The sequence below is a fragment of the Ictalurus furcatus genome, chromosome 6 (genome assembly GCF_023375685.1).
Source record: "Ictalurus furcatus strain D&B chromosome 6, Billie_1.0, whole genome shotgun sequence".
In the NCBI taxonomy this organism is placed as follows: Eukaryota; Metazoa; Chordata; class Actinopteri; order Siluriformes; family Ictaluridae; genus Ictalurus; species Ictalurus furcatus.
This window is the reverse complement of record NC_071260.1, coordinates 1,466,687-1,491,176: the sequence shown is the minus strand read 5'-3', so window position 1 is coordinate 1,491,176 and position 24,490 is coordinate 1,466,687. Positions and strand designations below refer to the sequence as shown.

The 24,490-nt window shown below is 38.5% G+C and overlaps 1 protein-coding gene and 1 long non-coding RNA gene across 4 annotated transcripts in view; one reads left to right on the top strand and one right to left on the bottom strand.

Moving 5' to 3' along the window:
• LOC128608447 (uncharacterized) overlaps positions 1 to 20,367 on the top strand; it is a 25,660-nt gene extending 5,293 nt beyond the window's left edge. The window contains exons 2-3 of the long non-coding RNA XR_008386073.1: positions 17,281 to 17,370; positions 17,729 to 20,367. This is a non-coding gene — a long non-coding RNA (uncharacterized LOC128608447). The remainder of the gene's footprint in view (positions 1 to 17,280; positions 17,371 to 17,728) is intronic.
• Positions 1 to 24,490, bottom strand: part of si:dkeyp-118h9.7 (sacsin) — a 24,903-nt gene extending 413 nt beyond the window's left edge. Inside the window, exons 1-8 of one of the 3 annotated variants that reach the window (XM_053626145.1) lie at positions 24,325 to 24,490; positions 22,610 to 22,664; positions 19,018 to 19,105; positions 17,713 to 17,824; positions 13,881 to 14,027; positions 11,663 to 13,103; positions 11,489 to 11,577; positions 45 to 11,087 (exon numbers count right to left, since the gene is read on the bottom strand). In XM_053626145.1, coding sequence (XP_053482120.1) covers positions 130 to 11,087; positions 11,489 to 11,577; positions 11,663 to 13,103; positions 13,881 to 14,027; positions 17,713 to 17,824; positions 19,018 to 19,105; positions 22,610 to 22,644 — 12,870 coding nt within the window. In that variant the 5' untranslated portion in view covers positions 22,645 to 22,664; positions 24,325 to 24,490 and the 3' untranslated portion in view covers positions 45 to 129. Of the gene's footprint in view, positions 1 to 44; positions 11,088 to 11,488; positions 11,578 to 11,662; positions 13,104 to 13,880; positions 14,028 to 17,712; positions 17,825 to 19,017; positions 19,106 to 22,609; positions 22,665 to 23,016; positions 23,049 to 24,324 lie in introns of those variants that run through there. The other 2 variants (XM_053626146.1, XM_053626147.1) reach the window with 2 other exon arrangements.

Here is a 24,490-nt window from a genome sequence, read left to right as displayed (position 1 = left end):
TATATATATATATATATATATATATATATATATATATATTTTACATCTATATTAGTTGAATAAAAATGAGGAAAAAAGTACAAGTGATTCACTAAAGCTAGCACAAACATGCTTGTATTATTTTGTAAATCACTCAGTAATGTAGTTGTCCAGTTTAGTTAACAGCTTTGTTGCTATGTTCACTGCCTCTTGTGCAGCTTCATTTTTGAATTGTTCGTTCGGAATGTGGGGTGACGGGTGGTGGTTTGGGTACTGAGTTCTCTTAGCATCAACACCCAGTGCCCTCAGCTGATTCACAACATGGGGCAGATCACTAAGGTAGGTAGCATACTGTGATATCTTCTGGGCAAGGCCTATGATGGTGGATGAAGTCCCAGGATGCTGTCCGTTCCTTCTGAACTCTGTGGCTATTAGAGCTTTTTCCACTGCCTGATGCACTTTAAATAGACACCATTCCGGGTTCGCGTTATATCCAGTGTCGCTCTGGGCAGCAAGTAGATCACACTGTGCTTGTCTGTACCATCGCTTAGCTTCCTCTCTGTTTGGTCTTGGTGTTTCTCTGAAGTGTGACCAAAAATTATATTGCCGTCTGAAATTGTTCTGATAGAATCGTTCCCGCCCCCTTCTGTGCCTCCCAGCCTCGTAGTTCCATCTATCATAGAAATCTCTGAAGCCGCCCCAATGTGTCGTGTTTGGTTGTGTTGATGTGTTGTGTTTGGTCTTTCCTTGCTGTAGCTCTTCAAGTCTGTTCTTCAAATATTTAAATGCTTCACTGGCGAGCTTTGTGTTGTCCGGGTTCTTGTCTGGATGCCACCTTAAGTACAGGCGTTTAATGGCCTTTGATTTGTCCTCATCTGACATCTTCCAGATCTGTTCCAAGCTCTGGTCAATCTCTGTTTTAACCTCCTCCAAAGTCTGTGGTAAGGGCCTCTTTGGGGATGGTACAGACCAAGAAGGTTCAGACTGTGAAGGTTCGGACTGTGATGGTGCAGACCGTGAAGGTTCAGACTGTGAAGGTACATTCAAAATGTCAATGTCTGTGCAGGTAATACTTCCAACTGGAGCTGATACTTTTTCTCTCTTAAACTGATAAAGATCAAGGGAGCTAACTTCAATGATCTTTTCATTTCCTATCTGTATTCGATATCTTGAAGGATTTCGCCTGGTCTGTCCTGGATGAGGAACATCCAAACACTCCACAATGATGGCAAAAACATATTCATTTTCTGATTCATCCTTACTAAAACCAACATACTCCCCTTTCTCAAAACTGTTGAGGGGGTCCATATCAAGGGAATCATGCCATTCTTCTGGTATGGGAGTTCCAGGGCTTGGACGGAAACCAAGCCCCTTTTCATCGCTCACAGTGTTACGGACTCCGTGTTGTTCCAAGGCGCTTTCAACATCCTCCATGTTTTCACATAATAAAAGATGTCCGAGTACTGGTAGGCTTAATGAATTTAAGATGTTTTCCAGAAGAGCATTGATTTCTTTGGTAAGATACATATTGACCTCATTCACCACTTTGTGAGCCATGTTATCATTGTGTTTCAAATAGAAAACACACTCATCTTCCTGCTTTTTCACATAAACCTGGGTTTCAGTCTCAGTACCTTCTAGTGGCTGGTGATTTAACAAAAGCTCAGTGTGTAAAGCCTTGCAACAGACAATTTGAAGTTTACCAAATGTGCTTTCACACATGTCTGCAGCTTCAGTCTGTGAAATGGTGCCCTTGCTTTGTTCTCGGATCAGACACATGAGACCATGACGGAACTCACGAGAGGACAGACGTTTTTGAAACCAGCCACTAAATTCACACAACTTCCCGTAATCGCAGAGTTCCACATGTGCATCAACCAGGTTCACAGAAATGACGCGAGAGAGCAGTTTAGGACGAATTTGCTCATGAAGCAACTGCAACAGCTTCTGATGTGCATAGGGATCATCTTCAAGGTGGCACTGATTTAGTTTCACAAGCAGCTTTAGTTTTGCTTTCAGCGAATCCTCCAGTCTGTTGGCCTGAAAGAAAGTGTCATTGAAAAACAATGTGCTGGACTCATAGAGTTTTCCATCTGTTGATGGGAGGTATAGCGTGTTCTTTTCAAATTGAGTTACTTTCCCCTCCTCTTTTATCAGACAGAAAAGCTGCTGCACAACACGCTGAACAGTTATCAGCTGGTTAGGTTGAAGTGTCGTCTTATCACAGCATTCTGTATAGATTTCCTCAAGCACAGAACATAATTGTGTGACAGTAGGTTTTTCTTCAACACCAATCTTCTTGAAGAATTCTGCAAACACTGCATGTTTTGCTTGTATGGGGTAGAGGTATGGCCTAAACTCATTAGCGTTAGGCATTGTCAGGACTACTTGACTAGCTTTCACAAGATTTCTGTCATTTTCAACAAGAACAAGAGGGACGTCAGCCAATAAAGACCCATTAAAAGGCACAGATTGTAGGTAGGCATATGAGTTCTTGAACACTGTAGCTCTCGTCTCTATCAATTTTTCTGTTCTGCACTGAGATCTACAGATATTTTTTAGGTTCTGCATGATCTGCTCTGAGGGTGGTTTGTCCAAGGCTCCAGCCTTCCTTAGGGTCTCTAACGCTTTTGTACTGAACTCACTTGAGGGCAGAATTGGCATGGCAGTCCATATGAGACATTGATGATTAGGCTGCTTTCCAAGCAGTGATCCTTTGATGGCAACCACATCCCTTCCATGGGCAAATGCTTTGTGATAATTACAAAGTTCTTGCTCAATCTGCCCAGCCAGTATAAATTTTATGGTTGCGATTCTTTGCATTAATGTTGATTTTTTCTCGGCACCCAATTGAAGCGCTGTCATAAGCAATGTTGCAGATCTATCTTTAAGAACCTCCAGTTTAGTGTTACCTCTAGCATCTGATTCAATTTGTTGAGCAAATTGAATGACCTCTTCTTCAGATACTTTATGCTTCAGTCCTAGGCTCTTTAGGAGGGATTTTGCTCTTGTATTATTTTCGAATAGTTCCCAAAAAGTCTTTGGAACAAATCTGTCCTTTGGAATCATCACTTTATACACACTTACAGCATCATCAAAGAAGTACGAGGCCACCTGAAGACTGCCATAGATGTCCTGAATAAATCTGACATCTCTCAAGGCTGAGGCAATGCTGCCTTGATAGTTTCCATAGTCCTTCCTCTGGCTCAGTTCCACTAGCAGCCTTATTAAATCAAGAAGCTGGGTCTGTTTAAGCTTGTGTACAGAAGGAATCATGAACTTTACACAGTACTCCAAATCATTCAAAATCTTAATGTTCAGACATTTTGATAGGCTTTCATTTACATGGTCGTACTTCAGAAAAATGCAGTTGCTGTCATCAAACATGTACAGGCTTGGAAATGTTCTTTGGAACTCAGATTTCAGGATGACTACATCGCTGTGAAAATCGATTCTTTGCCGCTTTCCACATATTGTCTGAAACAAAGGCAAAGACTTGAACATTCTCTCATACTCATTTGGGTTTTTAGCACGGGTCATACCAGATTGTAGGAAGCGTTGAAGGTCATCACTTTCATCAGAGGAAAGCACCTCAAACTGTGAATTAGGAATTGTGTCCAACACCTTCAGAACTGCACTGCTGTCCTTGGTATTTAACAGTTCTGGTTGTACATATTTGTAGAAAAATGAACCAAGCTGTAGGAAAAACGTACGGTCTAATGTCAAGCATCCGAGTTTAATCAGAAAGGCAGAAATGTGTTCTTCTGGATCATCAACAATACTATGTAGATTTCCAATTTTTTGCAGAAAGCATGTTTGCTTTTGTCCTGGATGAATGACGGGCACGATGGGACTGCCAGAGAAGTGTTTCTTTATTTCATCAAAGACCTGATTTTCCTCTCCATCTTGGAAATGCGTTTTTTTGATCATTTCATCATCAAAAAAACTCCACAGTTCCTTCAACCATTCTTTTGTTTCTTTTCCTACTGTATAAAGCCCATTTGATTCATTAAGCAGTGAGTGTTGAAGCTGTTGTTGAAGAACTGGCTTGATGAACTTTGTCGCTACTGGGATTGTTAATTTCTCAATATATCTTCCCTTTTGCAGAATTGTGCCGTGCCAAGAATTAACCCGATAATCTGCAAATTCTGACTTGTGTTCTTTAAAAATGTGAGCAAATCTTGAGATTATCTTTGGAGAATCAGAGTTGAACTTCCACAACATCTCATCTTGGGTGAGGAGGAGAGGTAACCCATTAAGATCGGTTGAGATAGACTTCTTATCAACATTTGGGGCAACAGACTCAAATGCTCTATCGTTGCTTAGGCAAAATTTCAAGAGCTTGGAACAACTTTCTGCATTTTTAATCAAAGTCTGCTTGATGGGTAATGGTAAATCTTTAGTAGTTTGTGCGGAATCATTCACTCTTTTCTTCTTCAAATAACTGATCACTGATAAAGGACTGACTTCAGCCACATCCACACCTGCAGTCCTAAAACTCACCCTAACGCTTTCAGTTCTCCATGTAGATGGTACCAGGTTCATTCCAGTGTGCTCTAAATCTTGGAGAATGTTGTTGTGTCGGTCTCTTGTGAAATGAGGTGAATCTGTTGAATCTGGCTTTGAAACACTTGACCAGTTAAATGTGTACTTTGTTTCAGAGTGATGCAAAGAGTTAACAAGAACACTTCTTAGAGTTGGTATCACGGGAAGGTTTCGTTGATGGATTGACCTGTAGACTTCATTGATCATTTCATGCCAAACTTGGGCAACGTCTTTTGACACAAAGGGAAAGTAGCGCAAGCAAAAGTTCAGATGTGATTCGAGATGTAGTAACTTTTTGGGTTCACCCTTTTTAGAGCTTCTACACATATGTGTTAGGAGGTCAGCATACAGAGGTGCAATGATCTTCAGTTGCAGTAATTGATTCCATTTGGTCTTTAAACTCTCACCATCTTCTTTCCACAGATCCCTTCTGGAATAATCCACTTCAAAGTTTCCATTCACATGGACAGGAAGACCAGTTCCTCCTGGCAATGGTAGAGAACAAAAAGCCCTTCCATGAAATTCAATGTCTTTAGGTTTTGTGCCTATACAAGCTGCCAGGCCTGCCTGAGGAACTTTGACATGGGATTTACCTTCTTCTTGGTTTTGCAGAAAGGATCCATATTGCTCTGCGTTAATCCAAAGGCTTTGTTTTTTCCCCGATGTGATCTGAACTTTATAGATAGCTTTGTGTGGATTTACCATCCCAGATTTGAGGGAATTGCAAACATGGTTATGAAAACCTTCTTTTTGCTCCATGGTGTCCTCAGTGATTTTTTTCTCAATTACGAAATGATTGACTTCACTTCCATCCTTGTTGATTTCATGAAATTGTATTTTTGTGATGTACTTTAAGAATAGAATCAGTACCTCCGAATCCATTTTTAAAGCAGTAAAAAGATCCATCATTTCAATATCTTTAACTGCATGTATAGATATTTCTGATTGCTCTGCCATTTTTTCTGTCCTGAGTGGAAGTCTGAACATGGTTCCAGAGTTAAGAGGAAATTTTTCAGGAAGAAAGGTTTGGTAAACATCCTGGAAAGATTCTTTCAAAATGTCATCCATTAAATACATGCAGCCTGGTGACTCCTTTGTTCCAGCTTCCACATATTTCCGGTTTGGATCAGATATGCAGAGATATTCATCACCAGTTAATATGGATGGGCAGTCAGTCAGCTGGTAAACAGAATTAAAACCTAGACCATATTTCCCAGTTTTACCCAAAGTGCCACGTTTTCCTCCTTCTCCTAATTGCTGAATACCTATCAGGTCTTCATTTGAGAATTTCTTGTTGTTGTACACACAAAGTGCTGGACCTTGAAGCAACTCCCATTTTTCCCCGAATGTTTTCTTAGTTCCATGCTTTCGTTTGTCCCATACAAAATGGATTTCTGTTGCCTCTGCATCATCAGCATTCTGAATGAGTTCTTTCAGGATATCGTTCTTGGTTGGATAGGCTTCGATTATGTTTTTGATCCGAACTGTTATTTTCTCGTGTTGTCCGAACTCCTTAGCGAAGGGTGAAAACTCCATTTGATGATTCTTTAGTGTATGGTGTTTTGTTGTTACTACACCAAAATAGCTCGCAACATCTCGAGGTATCAGTTTATGGCAGAGAATTACCCCAGCTTCCACTGGCATCCAAGGAGTGTCATTAAATTTCAGCCTGCTTGAATTTGTCAACACACCTCTTTCATCAGGCATTAGACAGTCTTTAACAGTTTCATCTACAGCCTCATACAGCCCTTTTATAAGTATGTCAAGACAGACATGAAGATCTCTTTTTGAGAGTGGCTTTGAAAAAGTTCTCATTTTCTCAAGCACAGCAACAAATTGCTTTGCTGTAAACTGTGTTTTGATGCCAACACAGTTCCAGAGCTTCTCAAATTTGGACAGGATGGTGGGAAGAACATAGAGGTACGGCCTTTCTTCAAATTCACCACCAATGGCCACTGACTGCACATTTACAAAGCGATCTTCAATCCAAACAAATGGGATTGATTGCACATGTTCAATAATCGCAGTGGGATCACCATCGTTCATCAAATATTTGTTGAGATAGTCATAACAGCTTCTGGCAATGTTAAAGAGTACAGAACTTTCAAACGATTTCACACGATGGTGCGCTTCTTTGAGTTGTCTGAGTACTGTCTCAATTGGTGGGTTCTTCCTCACCCCCAATTTTGTGAGAACTGGGTCATCTGTCGATAAGTCGAGTTTTACACGATCGACAGTGAATTCTGTCATGTTTACCAAGTGGTAGCACTCGTAATCATAGATTTCAGATGGCTTTTTAAGAATGGTCATCGGTTGATTGTGCTGATTTGTACCCAGAGCAGGAAGAAATGATGTTTGTTTTAGGGTTTCCCAGTGCAAAGAATCAACATGACAGGACTTTTTCATTGAGTCAAAGAGACATTGAAGATGCGTGTATGCTTTATTTTTGTCTTTAGCCCAAACCCGGGAGATTGTTTTTGCTCTCTCTATAACTTCCTCTAATGTGAGTACATCAGTCAGCATTCCCAAATATGAAAGTCGAAGAATTCTGTTTGGAGTGAGGTAGTCATTTTTAGTACCATCAAGAAAGCGTCCCTCCTCTGGATCGTACAAGCGTGCTACTTTCCCATGGGGGTTCACCAGTTTGTTGGTGAATTGAAGTGTTCCTACCTTCTGTGTTGGAATGCATGCATTACTTTTTAGCAATTTGTCCACCTCATGATCATTCAAGTCTATGGCATTCAATATCAGAGCATTCCTACAGTATGCATCCATTTTGTTCAAGTTCTTGAAAACTACTCGATAAAAGTCAAGCCAGCTAAAAGTTCTCTCCTTTACCATCTCACTGAAGCCACATCGAATGAAATTATTTCTTGCCCAGTCCGGCAAAGGGACAGCACAGTAGTTTGGTTCTGTATATTTCAGGAACACCTCCATGGCAAGTTTTCCCACTGACTCCTTTTCTTGAATACTTGGATCAAGAAATCTTGCGTTGTCAAAGGAGCACCAGGTTTTTCCATTACTCAAGAGCTCCAGCGATCTGACATTTGAGCTCTGTACAATGGCTGAGTAAAAAGCACTAACCAAAGATTGAAATGCTTTGTTTACTTTTTCAGTGTCAGGCCAGAATGTATAGTATTCATAGTTTTGAAGATTCCCATTTTGGGATATTTTCTTCAGCTCAGCCAGTGAGGTGATGTAGGCTGTAGCAACCGCATCTTGGAGTAAAGCTTTGTTCCACTCTAGTTTTGCACCATTTTCCCATAGAGCCTTCCTGTTGGATGTGACCGCAAATGATCCATTGATATGAACTGGGAGGCCTGTATCAATTGGAAGAGGAAGAAAACAAAAAGCCTGGCCATCAGCACATTCAATCGGGGACCACATATTGTCTGATTCTCTTTGTAGAGGTACAGCAACTCCTCCAACCGGCAATGAAAATTTGCACTGGTGCAGTTCTCTCTGAAACATTCTCAGTGAATCCTTTGTCCCGAAACACGAATAAAGGAGCCAGTATTGGGTGCTAGTTCTCTCGGCACACTCGCAAACTATTTCCACAATGTTTGCGGCAAAACAATCAACAATCTCATGGCAGTTTGCATCGAGGTTTTTCAGAGCTTCTCCGATGTCCTGTCGATGCCTTTCGTTTGAAATTTTAATTGGACATACTACCTCTTTGGAGATTTTCAGGACTGTCTCGATCGGTTCCTGTTTAAAGATTTGAAGAGACAATGACTTTATGTGCTTAAGAAATAACAGAGGAGTTAGAGAATCATCTGTGAAGTGTTGCTGAAAGTCATTTATGCGCTCTTTGTCATACACCTTGGAACTAATTTCTGACTCCCGGGCCTCCTCTGTCGTGCGAAATGGGAGTTTAATCAGAGTACCGTTGTAATATTTCTGGTTGCTGTTTGACAAATCACAATCAAAAATCCCCTGATAAGATTTGAACTGTCCAGGAAACCTCCTAAACAGTCTCTCTTGGAACAAGTCAAGTTTAATTCCAGGAACTGCTTTACTGCGTATGTGCTTTTCCAGGTGTGTTACATTTGGATCAAGAATTAGAAGACTTTTTCCGCTCAAAATAGACGGAATATCTGTCAAGTGGTAAACAGCATTGAAACCCAGTCCAAACTTCCCAATTTTCTCAAATTTGTTTTCTTTCGATGCAGCACCAACTCTAACAATGTTTTTCCAATCTTCCTCTGAGAAGAGCTCATTGTTGAAAGCCCAAAGACAGGGACCATTGCATTGCGCCATACCATCATCGATAAGCCCTTCAGAAGGGTGTGTTCTAAAGTCCAGCACAAATCCACAGGTACTCGCACCTGCATCTTCAGCATTTTGTATGAGTTCTTTAAAAATGTCACTTTCATCATCGTACTCTTTGAGTATGTTTTTGATTCTTTGAGTGATTGGCTCGGTTTGACCACACTGCTCAATTCCCTCACACTCTTCATCATCTCCTATTGGCTGTGGTTTCAAAATACGGGTACTCAGAAAGGGAATTTTCAGCCATCTTGCAGTGACAGGTAGCACCTCCTCGTGGATGACGTAGAACTCCTCCTTATCTTGTTTTAGGTCGTCTAGCCCATCATCACTGATATCACAAAAAACAGTATTTTTCAAAGGCTGTAAGGTGAAGTTTTGGTTTTGTGCAATGACTGGTACAGGTGTACTGTCCTTCAAAGGCTTTTCATTTTTTCGCATCCAGTCTAGGATGGCTGTTGACACTTTAAGTTCAGAGGGCTCTCCATAAGGTGGAGTCCTGTCATCAATGTTTTCTTTAATGTCACTGAGTATGGCTTCTATTTCTTCATCGTCAAGTGTTTCCTTTACACCACACTCTCTTAGCAGGTCATCATATTTTTTAAATTCATCTGGCACTTTCTTGATGTAAAGGCTAAGATCTAGTTCAGCTGGATAGCTGAGCACTACTTCCCGAGGTGACACAAACTCAGTCTGGTTCCAGAGCCAAGGAACGCATTTATTGTTCATCTCCTTTCTGAAATGTTCAATGTTTTCTTGCATGAATTTGTATGTGCTGTGCAGCTTGTTTTTGAACTCATAATCTGAATCTGGGCTGACCATGGTTGGAGCCAATGATACCAGGACACACAGGTTCTCCAAGACCTTTTCAGCTGGAGGAGGACTATAAAGGTCCAGTTTTTGACAGATACTCTCATTCAGATGTGAAGCAAGTGGCATGACATGTCCCACAATCGTAGAATATTTTGAATCCCTTATTTCTGTCGGTTTGTAGAGACACCTCTTCTGGGTGTTTTTACTTTTAGTTGAATTTGGATTTTCACAAGGAACCCACTGCAACTGCAGAAGCTCTTGTCTCTCCTCTTCGGGGAATTTTGAGAGCAAGTCATTTCCATTCAGTACTCTTATAAGAACATCAGCCTTTTTGAAAGCCTTGTTCCGTGAGTGGATGTGGAGCTTTTGAATTTGTGAGGCAACATGAAGTATATTTGCTGGAGACAATTCCTCTTCTTTTGTCTGTAGACCAAGCTGTTTCAAGCTTTGTAGCATCTCTGGTGACCTGTAAACTTGCGGTGGGAAGAAGTCTTCCTCAAAAAGATCAAGAAAGGTTTTCTTTGTGGGATCAAAAACGCTTGATGGCCGTTTGCGTTCTCCGTGCGCTGTCAGAATGAAACTGAGATTCTTGCATTTCCTGAGCAATTTGTCACTTTGGGAGAATAGGAGATGTCCATGATTCAGTATCCAAGTCATTATTTTTTGTTCATCCTCTTTTGTGAAAAGCTTGTCATCAATGCAATCTACCAAGTAAATGGCTAACTGAGCAGCATCCAGAAGCTCAACCCTTAGTAGAGTCAAAAGTCTGCGGTCAGCTTCATTTGCACACTGGACTTTGGTGTCGGGTACAGGTAAATCCTTTGGAATGGCTGGGTTGGACTTTACAATAATTGCTTGATTTGAATCAATGGCAACATATTTTTCAGACATCAATCTGAAAATGGGCAGATCTGACAGCAAATCTCTCTCTACAACAGAGAGACAATCCAAAGAAGAGATATAGGTTTTAAACTCTTCCTTTTCATGAACTGAAGCAGAGGCAATGCCACCGATGGCCTCGTCTCTACCCACATTTAAAAGAATTTGCAAGACGTTCCTTGGGGACGGCGTTAGGACATAACTTTCAATGTCGTGATGCCTCAGACACTCATCTTTCTTAATGACAGTACCTCCGATTGCCTTAACCACTTTTTGAATTTGATCTGACAAGGTGGACTCTCTGCTGCTCTGGAAAATCAAAGTGGATTTCTCCTCCAGTCTTGCTAACGTTACAGTACTGTTTGCTTGTTGAAGTGGTTCCAGCGGTATTAAAGGCATGCCAGTAAAATCCCTTAGCTCTGTCCAGTGAGTGTTCAGAAACTTCCAGAATTCTTTCAGCCATGTCTTTGGTGGATGATCATCTTTAACAGAATTCCACTTCACATGACCTTTTGTCTCTTTCCAGTCTTTGGGTAAGTGTTTCTTGGCAAATGCAACAACGTTGTTGGCATCCAAATTAATCAGTTGATACCGTTTTGAATCTAGAATTAAGCAGAGCAGATATATAATGGTCATTATACTTCTATTTGCATTTTTGCATATCCTGAAATAGTATTTGTTATTGCTTAAGGCTGTCATTTAATTGTAAAAAATAAAGTCTTGTACAGTATAAGATACAAAAAAAAAAGCTACAGAAATTGTATAATTTCTGCATTAGTCTAGTTGTAATATGAAATTTGTTAGTGTTTACGGTAAGTATGCTACTCCAGAAGTTATAGTCATAAGTTAACACTACTATTAGAATGATGTCTCCAACGCAGTTTGTTGGTAGGAGATACTGAATTTGCATTCCATCCAATTAAAACGAGATTTTGTGAAATGACCAGGATCCCCATGCACCATTTTATACATTAATACAAAAAAAATCTTGATAATTTCATACTTGTCATAGCCATGCATCTCAGATGATGGACTGTGTTGGTGTTCAGACCATCAGGCAAAAATCTGTCTTTGCAAAAAGGCAGCAACACTCTAGAGAACGAAGAGTATACGTGTTACATTAACAGTACATAACACATGAAGATACAATAAACAAGAATCATGCAACAGAGCTTACCGTGAAAACTTCTCATTGTCAATCAAAGCAGTGTCCTCCTCCTGGTTTGTAAAGGACCTGAAACGTCCGTCACTAAGTGGCAGAAGCTGTAGACCATATAGTTCCTCATACCTCCCATCACTGAGCACATACTCCAAGATGGACAGTTTCACGTCCTTACCGATTGATTCAATCTCACTTCTGTGGAGCACAGATCTAACAAAACTTGGCTTCACCCATTCCAGACTGTCAGGGTTTGGGAAGGTTTCGTTTATACTGAGCAGAACATGTTCAGGAGCAATAACAAGGTTTTCTCCTTCCTCAGTCAATAACTGGACAACTGCAGACATAATATTAGTGTCGGTATGATTAGTTGGGAAAACAGCATCTGACGCAGCCACCCATTTTGTCTCATTTTTAGCCAGAGAAAAGATTTCTTGATTTTGGAATAATCGTTGAAAAAGGTCTACTGCAACTTCATGCCAGCGTGGCCTGTGTTCCGTGTCTCTCAGATTAGGCCAAAGATCGTACACAGCGCTTACAGGGAAAACTGACTTTTTGGATAGTTGGATACCATCTTGGATTATCTTGAGATATACATGAGGAAGAACCTCCTTCATTAGGAGCTCATTCCACTCGGCCGATTCGTCATTCTTCTGATCGTCTTCCTGCCACTTGATGTACCTCCGGTTGTCTGTAAGGCCAAAGCATGCGTTAATATGAACGGGGAGTCCTGTCCTGTTGGTTTCATTGTTCGGAAGGGGCAGAAAGCAGCTCAGTCTTCCACCACCACATGCTCTGTCTTCATCGCACTGAAATGCTACGTCAACCTGAGGGTAAAAGCTCAGTTTGCTAGCAAGTGTGTCAATCTCAGGTACACGTCCTTCCGTTAAACGACAGGCTGTCACGAGCCACTTGCGGGCTGTTTTCTCCTGACACGGTGAACTGCAGGACACTGTCTTAAAGCTAGTCTTGCCTTGCACACAGTTTCTTCTCAAATCCTCACTTTCCTGGAGAGGGCTGGATGGAGATGACGCAGAAACATTCATCCTAATGGTGACACTGCCATTTGAATCAATATGCAACAAAGAAATGGATGAGACTGATCTCAGAAACAGAACGCTAATGTCTGCATCTGGAATGAAACTGTCAAAAAGTTGGGTGGCCTTCCTGGAGTCGTATAAATTACCAGAAATCTCTGACGCCTCATGACGTAGAGGAAACCGAAAGAGTGTTCCTTTAAAATAGCACTCGTTAATGACTTTCTCCCAAGCACCAGCATCATCAGAGACTAGATTAACAATATCCTGAAAAGGTTTGAATTGATCTGTGAATTCCAAAAGGTGCTTTCTGTCCTCTTCATCATACAGGGACCAGCGGTAGCCCTCACGTTCATCATCAAACATCAGCTTTTGAGGGTCAAACACTGCGAGGTGTTTGGAGCTCAGTACACATGGCAAATCTGTAAATGAAAAAAGGAACCGATGAGCATTTGCTGGTTTATTAACTATATCAACTTTTACCATTTTAACTCTTAGGAGAATCCTCAAACCTGAAGCTCTACCTTCTTCCTAGTTCACTTTCTATAAATTCCCTTCTCTCCTGTGACAAAGCTTCTGCAGGCACCATCACAACGGTTTCCTCTCGACTATTCAACAATTCTTCCTCAACAGTCTTCAGTGGGGGAGTGGCTATCTAGAAACAGAACTCCAGCCAAAGTTCTCAGAGTTCTTCACGTTTTTACAGTTCCACAAATCACTTTTTAGTTGAGGGCGTGGTCTGCACTCACAAAGGACTTTTTGCTGTTCATGATGTCTTGTCTAACATTCTAAAGTCATTTTACAGACTATAAGTGGTTCCGTTGTAGAATTTTTTTTCGTCTTCCATAATTTATTCGATACAAGTGGGAATACTACTCTGTTATTAATATTCAGTTCAATTGTAATATTAAACCTTTTGAGTAATTTAAAATTCATAAGCATTCAAGGAAATCTGACCGCTATAATATTCACGGGTGTTTTCAGTACAGCTGTCTGAGTCTTAAATTCCGGTAGTTGTATTTTGGACTTGTATTGCATTGAGGAATTAAGCTGACAAGCATGTTAAAAAATGAAACATCATCGCACGTGATCGTCTCATTTGATAGTTGGTTTTAAAAAAAACAACAACAAGAAAACAGAGCATTGTTCTTGATGATTGGTTACTGATTTGCAAACATGGCAAAAAGCCAATTTTTCACCTGTAACATGGTAAACAGAATTGAAGCCGATCCCAAATCTCCCCACTTTGGTTGGATCGTCGTGCTTGATGCTGCGCCCTGCTCGCTGAATCCCTTCCCAGTCTTCCTCAGTGAAGTTCGCATCATTGAATGCGTAGAGAGCCGGTCCTACCAGAACAGTGAAGTGGTATTAAACTCAATCAGAACTGGTCATAATGACCCACCCACACCACAGAATAATCTGGGAAGATAATCTTTTAAAATAGGATCATCCTTTAATGTGGCTGTGTCCCAGGAATTCATACGGATTTTGTAAAATTGCTGCCTGAAGATCGAGACACTGGAATATGAAACAGTGTGTACGCTTAGCCCAAGGCAAAGAAGTGGTATATGTAAATAACAGTTGGCTGCAGATCCAAGATGAAGTGAGGACAGGCAAACCATTTCAGGACATTCAGTCAAATCAGTTCCAAAACATATTATAAACACCTTTTAGTTTCCTATCTCAGGTGAACGCAGTGTAACCTGGTTATTCAGGTAGTCATGTGCTTCTTTGAAATTCCACGTATCCTTATTTCCTGATTGTGTTTAAACCAAATCTTCCAGAAACTCTTTGGAAGTGTTCTAAAACATTACATGTTATCTTAGTCCTCATTTTACAGCAGGTAGTCTGTAAGACACGATTTATTCATGAAAGATATTTATAAATGTTTTTGTAAATATCTTTGGAACTCCTCTATATTTTTTTCTGCTCCTTATAATACTTTAATTTGTACCTAATCTTTCATACTCCTGTTATAGTACTTAATTATTTCATGATACTAAATAATTACTATATAACGATTTATAATTGTGTCGCAATAATTCTTATTTGTTTACCTACACAGCCTTTCTAACTCTAATATTCTAATACTTTTAAAAAGGTTTTTTTTTAAATTTTTTTTTAAAAATATAATCCAGAACGTTTCTGTAGATGTGAAATCCTGTATGTTTGTCCTTGTCATTTCTGGATGTTTTAGAACAAAACAACCCTTTTTTTTTTTCCTCAAACGGTGACTTTTTTCTTCAAATAAACATATAAGCAATAACGTGCTCGTGCATGATTTTGTAACTAATCTGGAAATAAGTGTTTCCTTTACACATGGAGTGCCTTCTGCACAACTTACTATAGAAACCATAACATATTAGAACGAGCACATTTATATCAACCTGCTGTTAAAGATAATTAATCAACACCTTTCGACCAATCACAGTGCAGTATTCAACAGCGCTGTGTTATAAATGTAAATAACATATGAATTTCAAGGGTTGCATTGGCGAGTGCATTTTCATGCTGGGGAAAGGCCAGGCAAATCAGTTCCAAAGCACATGGAAAACGTGGTTAGTTTCGCAGTCTGATGTCAAAACAACATAAAAGACCTGTTTAGCAGGAAGTCATGCGCTTTTTCAAATCCCACATACCCCACAGTCATAGCACTCATATTTCTTTTCAGTGTTAAATCTCTTGAGAACTAAAATACCGACCCCAAACCTTAATGCGGTGTTATTCACTGTTTAATTCAGCCTTTTTTTTTCACCAAATACAAGAGATCTGTTTCCAATTAATTATTCAATAACACTCTCTATGAAGTCTTTATTTTTATCCACAAAACTGTTATATATATATATATTGGCCAAAAAAAATAAATAAATAAATAAAGGTTGCTGGTTTTAAATAAGCAAATATTTAAGAATACCTGTGATTGGATCATTACTGCAGTAATCAGAGGTGGGTAGTTACATGCTATATTTACTTACTACATTACATTTACTTGAGTAACTTTAAAAAAAAAAAAAAGAAAAAGGACTTTTAAGAGTAGGTTACGGTAAACTGGCCATACTCTTACTCGAGTTCATTTCTAATCCCAGAAATGTACTTTTGCTTTGCTACATTTGGGAGCGTTCCTCTATTACTGTTAAATGTTAATGTAATGTAATGTTTAACAATTATGTTACAACCCGCTATCTTTGGGATGGGAAGTTTTTGTTTTTTCTGTGTGTTGTGCCATATGTTTTTGTGCAGGTCGAGCCCCCTCCCAGAGTTTCCAGCCTGCCCTAGCCTGCCTTGCTCCCGCCTCTCAGATGACATCACTGATTGATGACCATATTTAAAGAGGAAGAGGAGTGAGAATGGCGTAGGATGTTGCGTGTCAGATTGTGTATGGAGATTGTGTAAGGAGATTGTGTATGGAGATTGTGTAAGGAGATTGTGTAAAGAGATTGTGTAAGGAGATTGTGTAAAGAGATTGTGTTAGGAGATTGTGTTGCTTGCTCTTGTGGCTATAAAAATTCTGTGTTCTGACTGCTGTTCTGGTTTTGACTCTTGCCTGGTTCAGACTGTGAGTTTGGTTGTCCCTGTATCTGTTTATGTGTATTCTCTTCACCACTGTATATATTTTGCACTCAGTTCACTGACAGTAGGGGTGTGGCTGCCATTTCTTTTGGGAAAGGGGCCCTTTTGTCTCTGTTTTTGGCTTAGGTAGTTAGGGAAGTACTTGTATTTTCTTTGTTATTTTCCTTTTAGGTAAGCTAGCTTCCTAACAAAATAATTCTTTTGTTTATTATTTTGGCCTTGGCCCACCCTGAAGTTATGCCTGGTTTGGTTCTGGGCCGTAACAATTAGTTTATATCACGTATCCTGAGATACGCTGCAGCGCTCTGAATACGTCCGCAACAACCGCTCACTTTTTAGCGGCTCAGTCCTGGAAGATAATGGCCGAAGAGGGGGAAGAAGCGAGCGTGTCTGTTCTTTTCTTCTCTGTTGTCTTGTTTAAATTATAATAATTGAATTATTAACATCATTACTTTTACTCGAGTAATTATTTTATAAGTAGTTTTACTTGTATTTGAGTAAAATTTTTGGCCACTCCACACACCTCTGGCAGTAATTAATATGTTTCAGCTGGCAACAGTTCTTTTAACCCGAACTGATGCGAGTGCGTGGCTTCTCATTTCTTAAACAATCACGTTGGACGACGTATCCCATGGTCGTGGAAAAGATGTTAGTGTGTAATATCAGAAAGGGCAACTTATTGGCTTGCAACAAGCAAAGAAAACAACTAAGGAGATTGCTGAAATCACTGGAATTGGGTTAAGAACTGTCCAAAGCAATATTAAGACCTGGAAGGAGAATGGGGAACTGTTAACTTTGAGTAAGAAATGTGGTCGTAAAAACGAATGGTAAGCACAATTTGAATGATAAACGGGGATTTCAAAATGACTAAATAACTTACTGTTATTTACTTAAAAACTTAGGTTTTCAATGAGAAATACGACAGCTTTGAATCTGTTTAGTTGGAATTTGAAAAAGCACACGATTTCCTGCTAAACTCCTATGGGCTCCTATGTTGTTTTGACTTGTAATGTTTGGTATTTTCTTTAGAAACGATTTGCCTGAGTGACCTGGACTGATTTACCTGGCCTCTCTCCAACATGGAAATGCACTCCAAGCTCTAAACACGATACAAAACTGGTATTTACATTTAAACCTCTGTGATGTTGAATTCTGGTCAAAAACGCTTTGATGCTTTTTTATAACCGCAGCTTACTGGTATAGTAACTATTCATTCGCAAGAGACGTCTATGGCAGACACTCCATGTACTGTAATATGGTAACAATTCATTCCAAATTATTAAAAACACATGCAAGGACATACATGCAATTTGATTTTATTGTTCCTGGCATTATATTGCTTGGTTTACACCACAATCCTGAAAGCTTTATATTGCACATATATATATAAATATACATGACATGACTCAAAATGTCTAGTTTAGTTTTGGACCTTTGCACTAGAAATATGAATAGAAATACCTTGATACTTTCCCAGCGCCGGGCTCCACACGCTGTCTGTGCCGTATGTTCTCTCATCGTGGATGAACACAGTTTTGGAAGCTCCGGCATCGTCTGCGTTCTGGATCAACTCCTGTGAAACAACACAGAGGATGAGACTCACTTATTCATATACAGTACATCTGTTTATATTCTGGAAAAAAAAAAGAAGGTTATAGACAGTTACGAAGGAATATGAAATGTAAAGGAATGAAAGATGAAGGATTCTTAATAAGTACACCACATTGTAGGTTATGAGGGGTTATAAAGGATTACAAATGAAGTATGAATGATGGAATCATTATGGTGACAATACAGAGGATTATGACAATAAAGGAGTATGACATTATGAACGACTAGTAAAGCATTGTAGAAGATGTATAAAATAATAAAAGAATATGAATTATCGTGAAGTCATTATGAAGAATAATTATAAGGTAATTATAAATGCATTATGAAGTTTTATGGAGTAATTATTAAATGCTATAAAATGCAAATAGATAGATAAATAGATAGATAGAGTACTTTATTGAATTCTGAGGGAAATCTTTTAATTATGAATTAATAAAAAACATATAATAATTAATTATTCATTAAAATATTAGAATTTATTTAAAGAGGTTATAAATTGATCAAATTAACATAGGCGTTTTAGAGAGTTATAAAGCAGATCATTATAAAGAATTATGATGAAATTAGGAAGGGTTGTGAGGAATTTTGTTATGAAGAAATTAAAAGGGATCGTGGAGTTATAAAGAAATATAAAAGGCAAAGGGAATATTGAAATTATACAACATTGTAAAGGTTATTAAGTGATTATGAAGGGGTTCTGAAGGCATTATTAAGAAATAGAAGGGATATGAAGGATAATGGAGGAATTGTTTTTGTAGTTTTTGTAAATAGTCGTTAAGTCGTTATAAACAATTACAAGAGGGATACAAAGTAAATCTAAAGGAGTTATTATGAAATATTAATGCAGGGTTGTAAATGGACTATAAAGTAATTATGGACTATATTTGGGTTAGGAAGCATTGAGAAATGTGTATGAGAGATTATAGAGGATTATAAGGGGCATTTAATGTAGTCATTATGAAGAATCATACAGGACATGAATTAACATCATGGGCATAACATCAGTACACAAAATGCTCTGTTTTACTTTAAATACCTGAATAATCAGTCAGCGTTTGTGTGTGTGTGTGTGTGTGTGTGTGTGTGTGTGTGTGTGTGCATATTTTGTGATGTGACCAATTAATAAACATGTATAACCATAAAGTCCATTCTCACCTTCAGTATCTGTCCTCCATCAGGGTAACGTCTGAGAATCTCCTTCAAGTAGTCGATAAACGGTGGCGCTGTGGCCCCAAATGCATTTCTTCACAGAAGAACATTAAAATTAATTTGTTTAGTTTTGGTCTAAGATTCACTAAAATTAACATCAGGAGAGGAAAACAAAGCAAAACAAAACAAAAACACTGACTACACACTACACCACTGTGGGGAACTGAAGTACATCCATAAACATGCTAAATAAAAGGGTCTGGTATCCAGGAATACGTTTTCATGTAATGCCATGTAACTTATACTACTGAAATGACAATAATGTATTGTCTAAAATATGGTAATACTGGTAGTTTTGAGAATAGTATGGGGAGATGTAATCGGGTGTTAATATAGAAGTAGAGCATTGAATGAGCCTATTCCAGGGAATTCGGGGCTCAAGGCAGGGGACACGCTGGACGGGGTGACAATCAATAGCAGGGAACAGTCGCACAAACACATTCACACAGCCATTTTAGTGTTTGCACTACGGACAGTTTGGAAATGCCAATCGACCTGCAAGGCATGTCTTTGGACTGGGGGATACTCCAAACCCCGGAGGTGCGAGGCAAATGTACTAACCACTAAGCCTCCATGCCCCCAGATTTCTTTATATATTTCTTAATTATACCTAAAAACGGCTCCTTCCTTACTCTATAAGGCTTACGAATTACTTTTTAGAATCAGAAACAGAATCAGAATCAGACTTTAATGGCCAAGTATGCTTACACATACAAGGAAATTCCTCTTTGGTCACACAATAGGTTTTAAGGAAAAGGGGTGGGGCCAAGCAGCTTTTAATCTCACTGGAGGCGGAGCCTATTTCTGGGCTGGGTAAATGTAAGCAGAAGCATAAAATGAAGAAACTAGAGAGACGCAAAGACAAATCTGAATCTAAGCCATTTTTTTCCCTAAAGTCTCTTTGAATTATACGATTATTACGGTCTAGAACGGTCTTAAATATGACAAACGACATCCTTAACATCACACACAGATATCAATCCAGTGAAATAGGATCTGTCTGAGCGTAATATGAACCAACATCAGTATGGCGTGATATCCGCTATGCAGTTCGTATCTGTAACTAGTAGGGCTGCGCAATTAATCGAATATCGACCGCGATTACGATTTTGACTGCCCACGATTAAATGAACATGATCGACTGCGATATTAACTTTTAAAGTTCGTCCTCCGCTGCAGATCAAATCAGCGCTTCCTACACTTACAGCCAATCACCATAGAGCGGCGCAGGGATGACGTCATTTTGTAGTGCCAAAACCCCAAAACGGAGTTAGCATTTTAGCCCTCGAGCTTCCAGCGCTTTGCACAAGGGGAAATCATGACATTAACATGATGCTAAATGGCACTACAGAGGTTGTCGGGGACATTAAACGTCATCACGGCGAACGGGAAAAAACTTTGCAGATAAACGCAGGGCTCTACAGTGCAACCATTTCACTCGCATTTGTGACTGAAAAGTATTTTGTGCGACTGTGAATAAATATTTATTCACACCGGTGCGAGTGACCTGTTCGGAGTTGTACAATACAATCGGGATCAAAACTACAATTCCGTAATGCATCTACACCGAGCAGCAGTTACTTTCACAAGGCTTTTCATCTCCTCAGTCAACCGAACAAGTGTGTAAATACTGCAGAGAAGCCATTATGATGACGAGTAACACTGCACATCATCTGCTTCAACTTCCCGCTCTCACAAACCGCCATCTTTTATTGATCCCCCAAAATGACCTGAACTTTCACCTGCTCGTGTAGACACAGCGGCTTCGCGCGGAGTAAATGAATAATAATGCTAATGCTACATTATGCAACAGGTGGGTTTAATTCAAACTCTTTATTAAATAATTCCTCACCAATCATCATCAAGTGTAGCAACGGTTCCGTCTGTAAACATACAGTACACTGCCGCTCTCCTTCACTAACTCTAATTCACTTCATTTAAACTCACGGTTGCCAGATATCACTAGAAAAGTCAATCTCAGTTTGCATGTTTTGATTCAATCCCCCAAAACACAATATTATCAATAGACATGGACACTGTACTGGGGGGACCCATCTAAAACTGATAAATAAACAAAAATAAAACTACTAAAATGTAAAGACAGAAAATGTGCTTAGTTCTAAATAAATCATTTAATATCTAAAAAAAAAAGATATTATAATAACTTCATTAAATATAAATATAATGAGAAATGAAATAATGTTTAATTACTATGGGTCACATTTAATATCAATTTGACATTACGTTTAGTTCGCTATTTCCTTATGTAACAGATATAGGAAATAAAATTTATTGTTTTCTTATTTGTGTTTTTTTTCATTGTATGTGTTACGCTGTAAGATGTATTAATTTCGCCAAAATCATTCGCGGTTATTTAATAGTTTGCTGTTCTTGGTGTTGGGAGTACTTTATTTGTGTTATAGCGCTCATGTTGATAGTGAGTCGGTGTTGAGTTTGACTGAGAGAGGTGTGCTGTGAAGATAAATCCCGTACGACGACGTTTTGCTCTTTTTGAACTCTAAATAGACGTTGAGCTTGTCTGCGGGACGAATAAACCCGAGTTCAACAAGATACGTCGGTGTCCAGAGTCTATTGTGCACCAGAACACAACGCAGTGTAGCCGTGCTAGGCAGAACGGACCGGTTACATTTAGAAAGCTATTAGCCTTTTTCATAATATGGATAATTTTTGTGTTAGTCTACTTTTAATTAGGACTCTTTATTGTTTTTAAGATACTTAAAAATAAATATTTTATGCTTGTTTATTTATCAATTAACCAACAGTATTTCTCATTGCTATTATTTTAACTAAATTACCATTGACCATGAGCAGAGAGCTTACATTGAACTGTTTATGACCTGATGAAAGCTTAAACAAAAAAAGATTGGTATCTGGATCGGTATCGGCTGTAAAAATCCTGATCGGCGCGTCCCTAATGAACATCATTAAACTAAAGCGCTTTGCGTCTGACGGGTAAATTAACTCACCCAATCACATCCTATATGAGATTATTCAGATGTATACACAATATACACAGAGCGGTTCGAGAACTGACTCCAGCCCAGAACCATGACAGTGGAAATGTCTAATAGTGCAGCTTTAAATATATTTAAGAGGAGCAGACTTCAAACACTGAACATTGAGGTTTATTGTATTTGTTTACAAGGTGGAACAGGTTCACGGTTGTTTTTTTTTTTTTGCATACTGTCTGTAAAATGAACTGAAAATATTACATTTAGTTTATCAGAAGGTAAATTAAAGTGTCATGGCTCACACTATGTTCCTAAATTCTGTCATAATTGACCAACTCAAGTTTTCTCATGCCTACTTGTATGTTATATTGTGGCATGAGAAAACTTAATAAATGTGAAAGTGCAATAGAAATATGTTGTCACTAAAATCAATGAATAATCGTGATAAATAATCGAGATCTCAATATTGATCAAAAATAATCGGGATTATCATTTTGGCCATAATCGTGCAGCCCTAGTAACTAGACCTGTTTGTCCACACATGTGAAGTATCTCAGCTCACTCACTTTTTACTTTTCTTGTTTGTTGGTGGTAAAGTCATCGTTGTAGCTTTATGTTCTCCTGTGAACACAAAATATAGCGCATCATTAACACGTCATCACTGTGTGTTGGTACATCTGATGCTGTGCAAAAAAATTCTAAATAGAATTCTGTTAAATTCTATTTTAAAAAATCAACTTTATACACAAACACGTGGTGTAAGGAATAAAACACTCTGTGTCGCGCTGTTACAGGAAAATAATCAGTGGTGTGATGAAGCAGAGTTACAGTTACTATACCGAAGTTGATTGTTTTCCTATAACAGCGCATCTCAAAATGTTTTATTTCTCTTACATTAAAGCAATTTGCCAACCATTACAATTTTTATTTAATAAAGAATAACACGTTATACATTTTATCCATTTATAGTTACCATATATAGTTTATAGTTCCGTTTATGTTGTGTGAAGAAGTGAATGCTGTCACACCTGTTTTACATGATATATATGTATGTACACACACACACACACACACACACACACACACACACACACGTTATTATTATTTGCAATATTTATTTCATTCCCACATTTTAAAAGGTATATAGTTTCTAATGTTTTGTTAATGTGTTAAACATTGCCTATTTTGTCATTTATTTCTGTATTTCCTAAAATTTCAACTAAAGTGAATGGTATTCTATATGCTAAAAGGCAAGTATGCACAATTGTTTTTATGTTATTAAAGTGAACAGTATCTGACAGTACAATCTGCTTTCAGGATGCATTCCCCTGCTATGATGGACAATTTTGCTGTGATGGAGGTGGTGTTAAGCCGAAGCTAAAAGCTAAAAACTTGTATGAGTTTTTATTTATTTATTTATTTTAATTTATTTATCTTCAATTTCTTTCTCAGTAAATTGAGGTGAAAGTCTACTTGATGGGACATAAAACCATCAGATTTACTCTACTCTGAAAAGCTCAAACTAAACTGGACAACAGCGCCCTCTTGTGGCCGAATCACACAATTGCCTTTCTTTAAAAAAAATAAAAAAATGGTGCTAAGGGGAAAAATATGATCAATATGTCCAGGTTTTGTGCCTTTTGAGAACAGCCTTGGAAATTTCAGTAATGTGAGTGGCATTTCTTCCAAAAGTCTACAAAATGAAAACTTTCTCACAAATATTACATTATTTATTGAAAGAAATAGGATAACAATAGGTGTTTGTGTTAATAAAGACATTTAAAAAATATATAATAATAATAAAAAAAATCCGCAACAAACACAAGTTCTGTTACCCTGTTTTTAAAATATAACCCGACTGTCATGAAATATGCCTTTCACTTCTGGAATATACCATTCTACAGATTGAAGTCGTTAAAAAAGAACGTTACTTTTGAGCATTCCATAGTACTTTTCCAAAATATCTGTGAATGGAAAGCCACCTCACACACATGTATTTATCTATTTGTTTCTTTAGTTAGTTATTGGATTAGTTATTGATTCATTTATTCATCTATCTATCTATCCATCTATCTATCTATCTATTATAAAATCAGCGTGTAGGCTGGCTCTTTATAACTTTAGTGTAAAACATAGTTTAATTGTATTTTGTTATTGTTAAATTACACACACATCAGAAGTAACCTTACAGACCTACACCTTATAAACAGAGACCAATGTAAAGGACGTAAAAGACCTCGCTAATGAATGCATTAATGCATGTGAGTCATTTCAGACTTACCTGCTCCTGACAGTCATGATGGTGCATAGGAGGGAAATGTCTCTCTCTCTCAGCTCGACTCGGATTTATAAAGACACAGAGTTTCACTTTTCCAAGAACAATACTTTCGATAGACGGAAACGAAACTCAGGCCTGGTGCTGAATCACCATCATCATCATCACCATC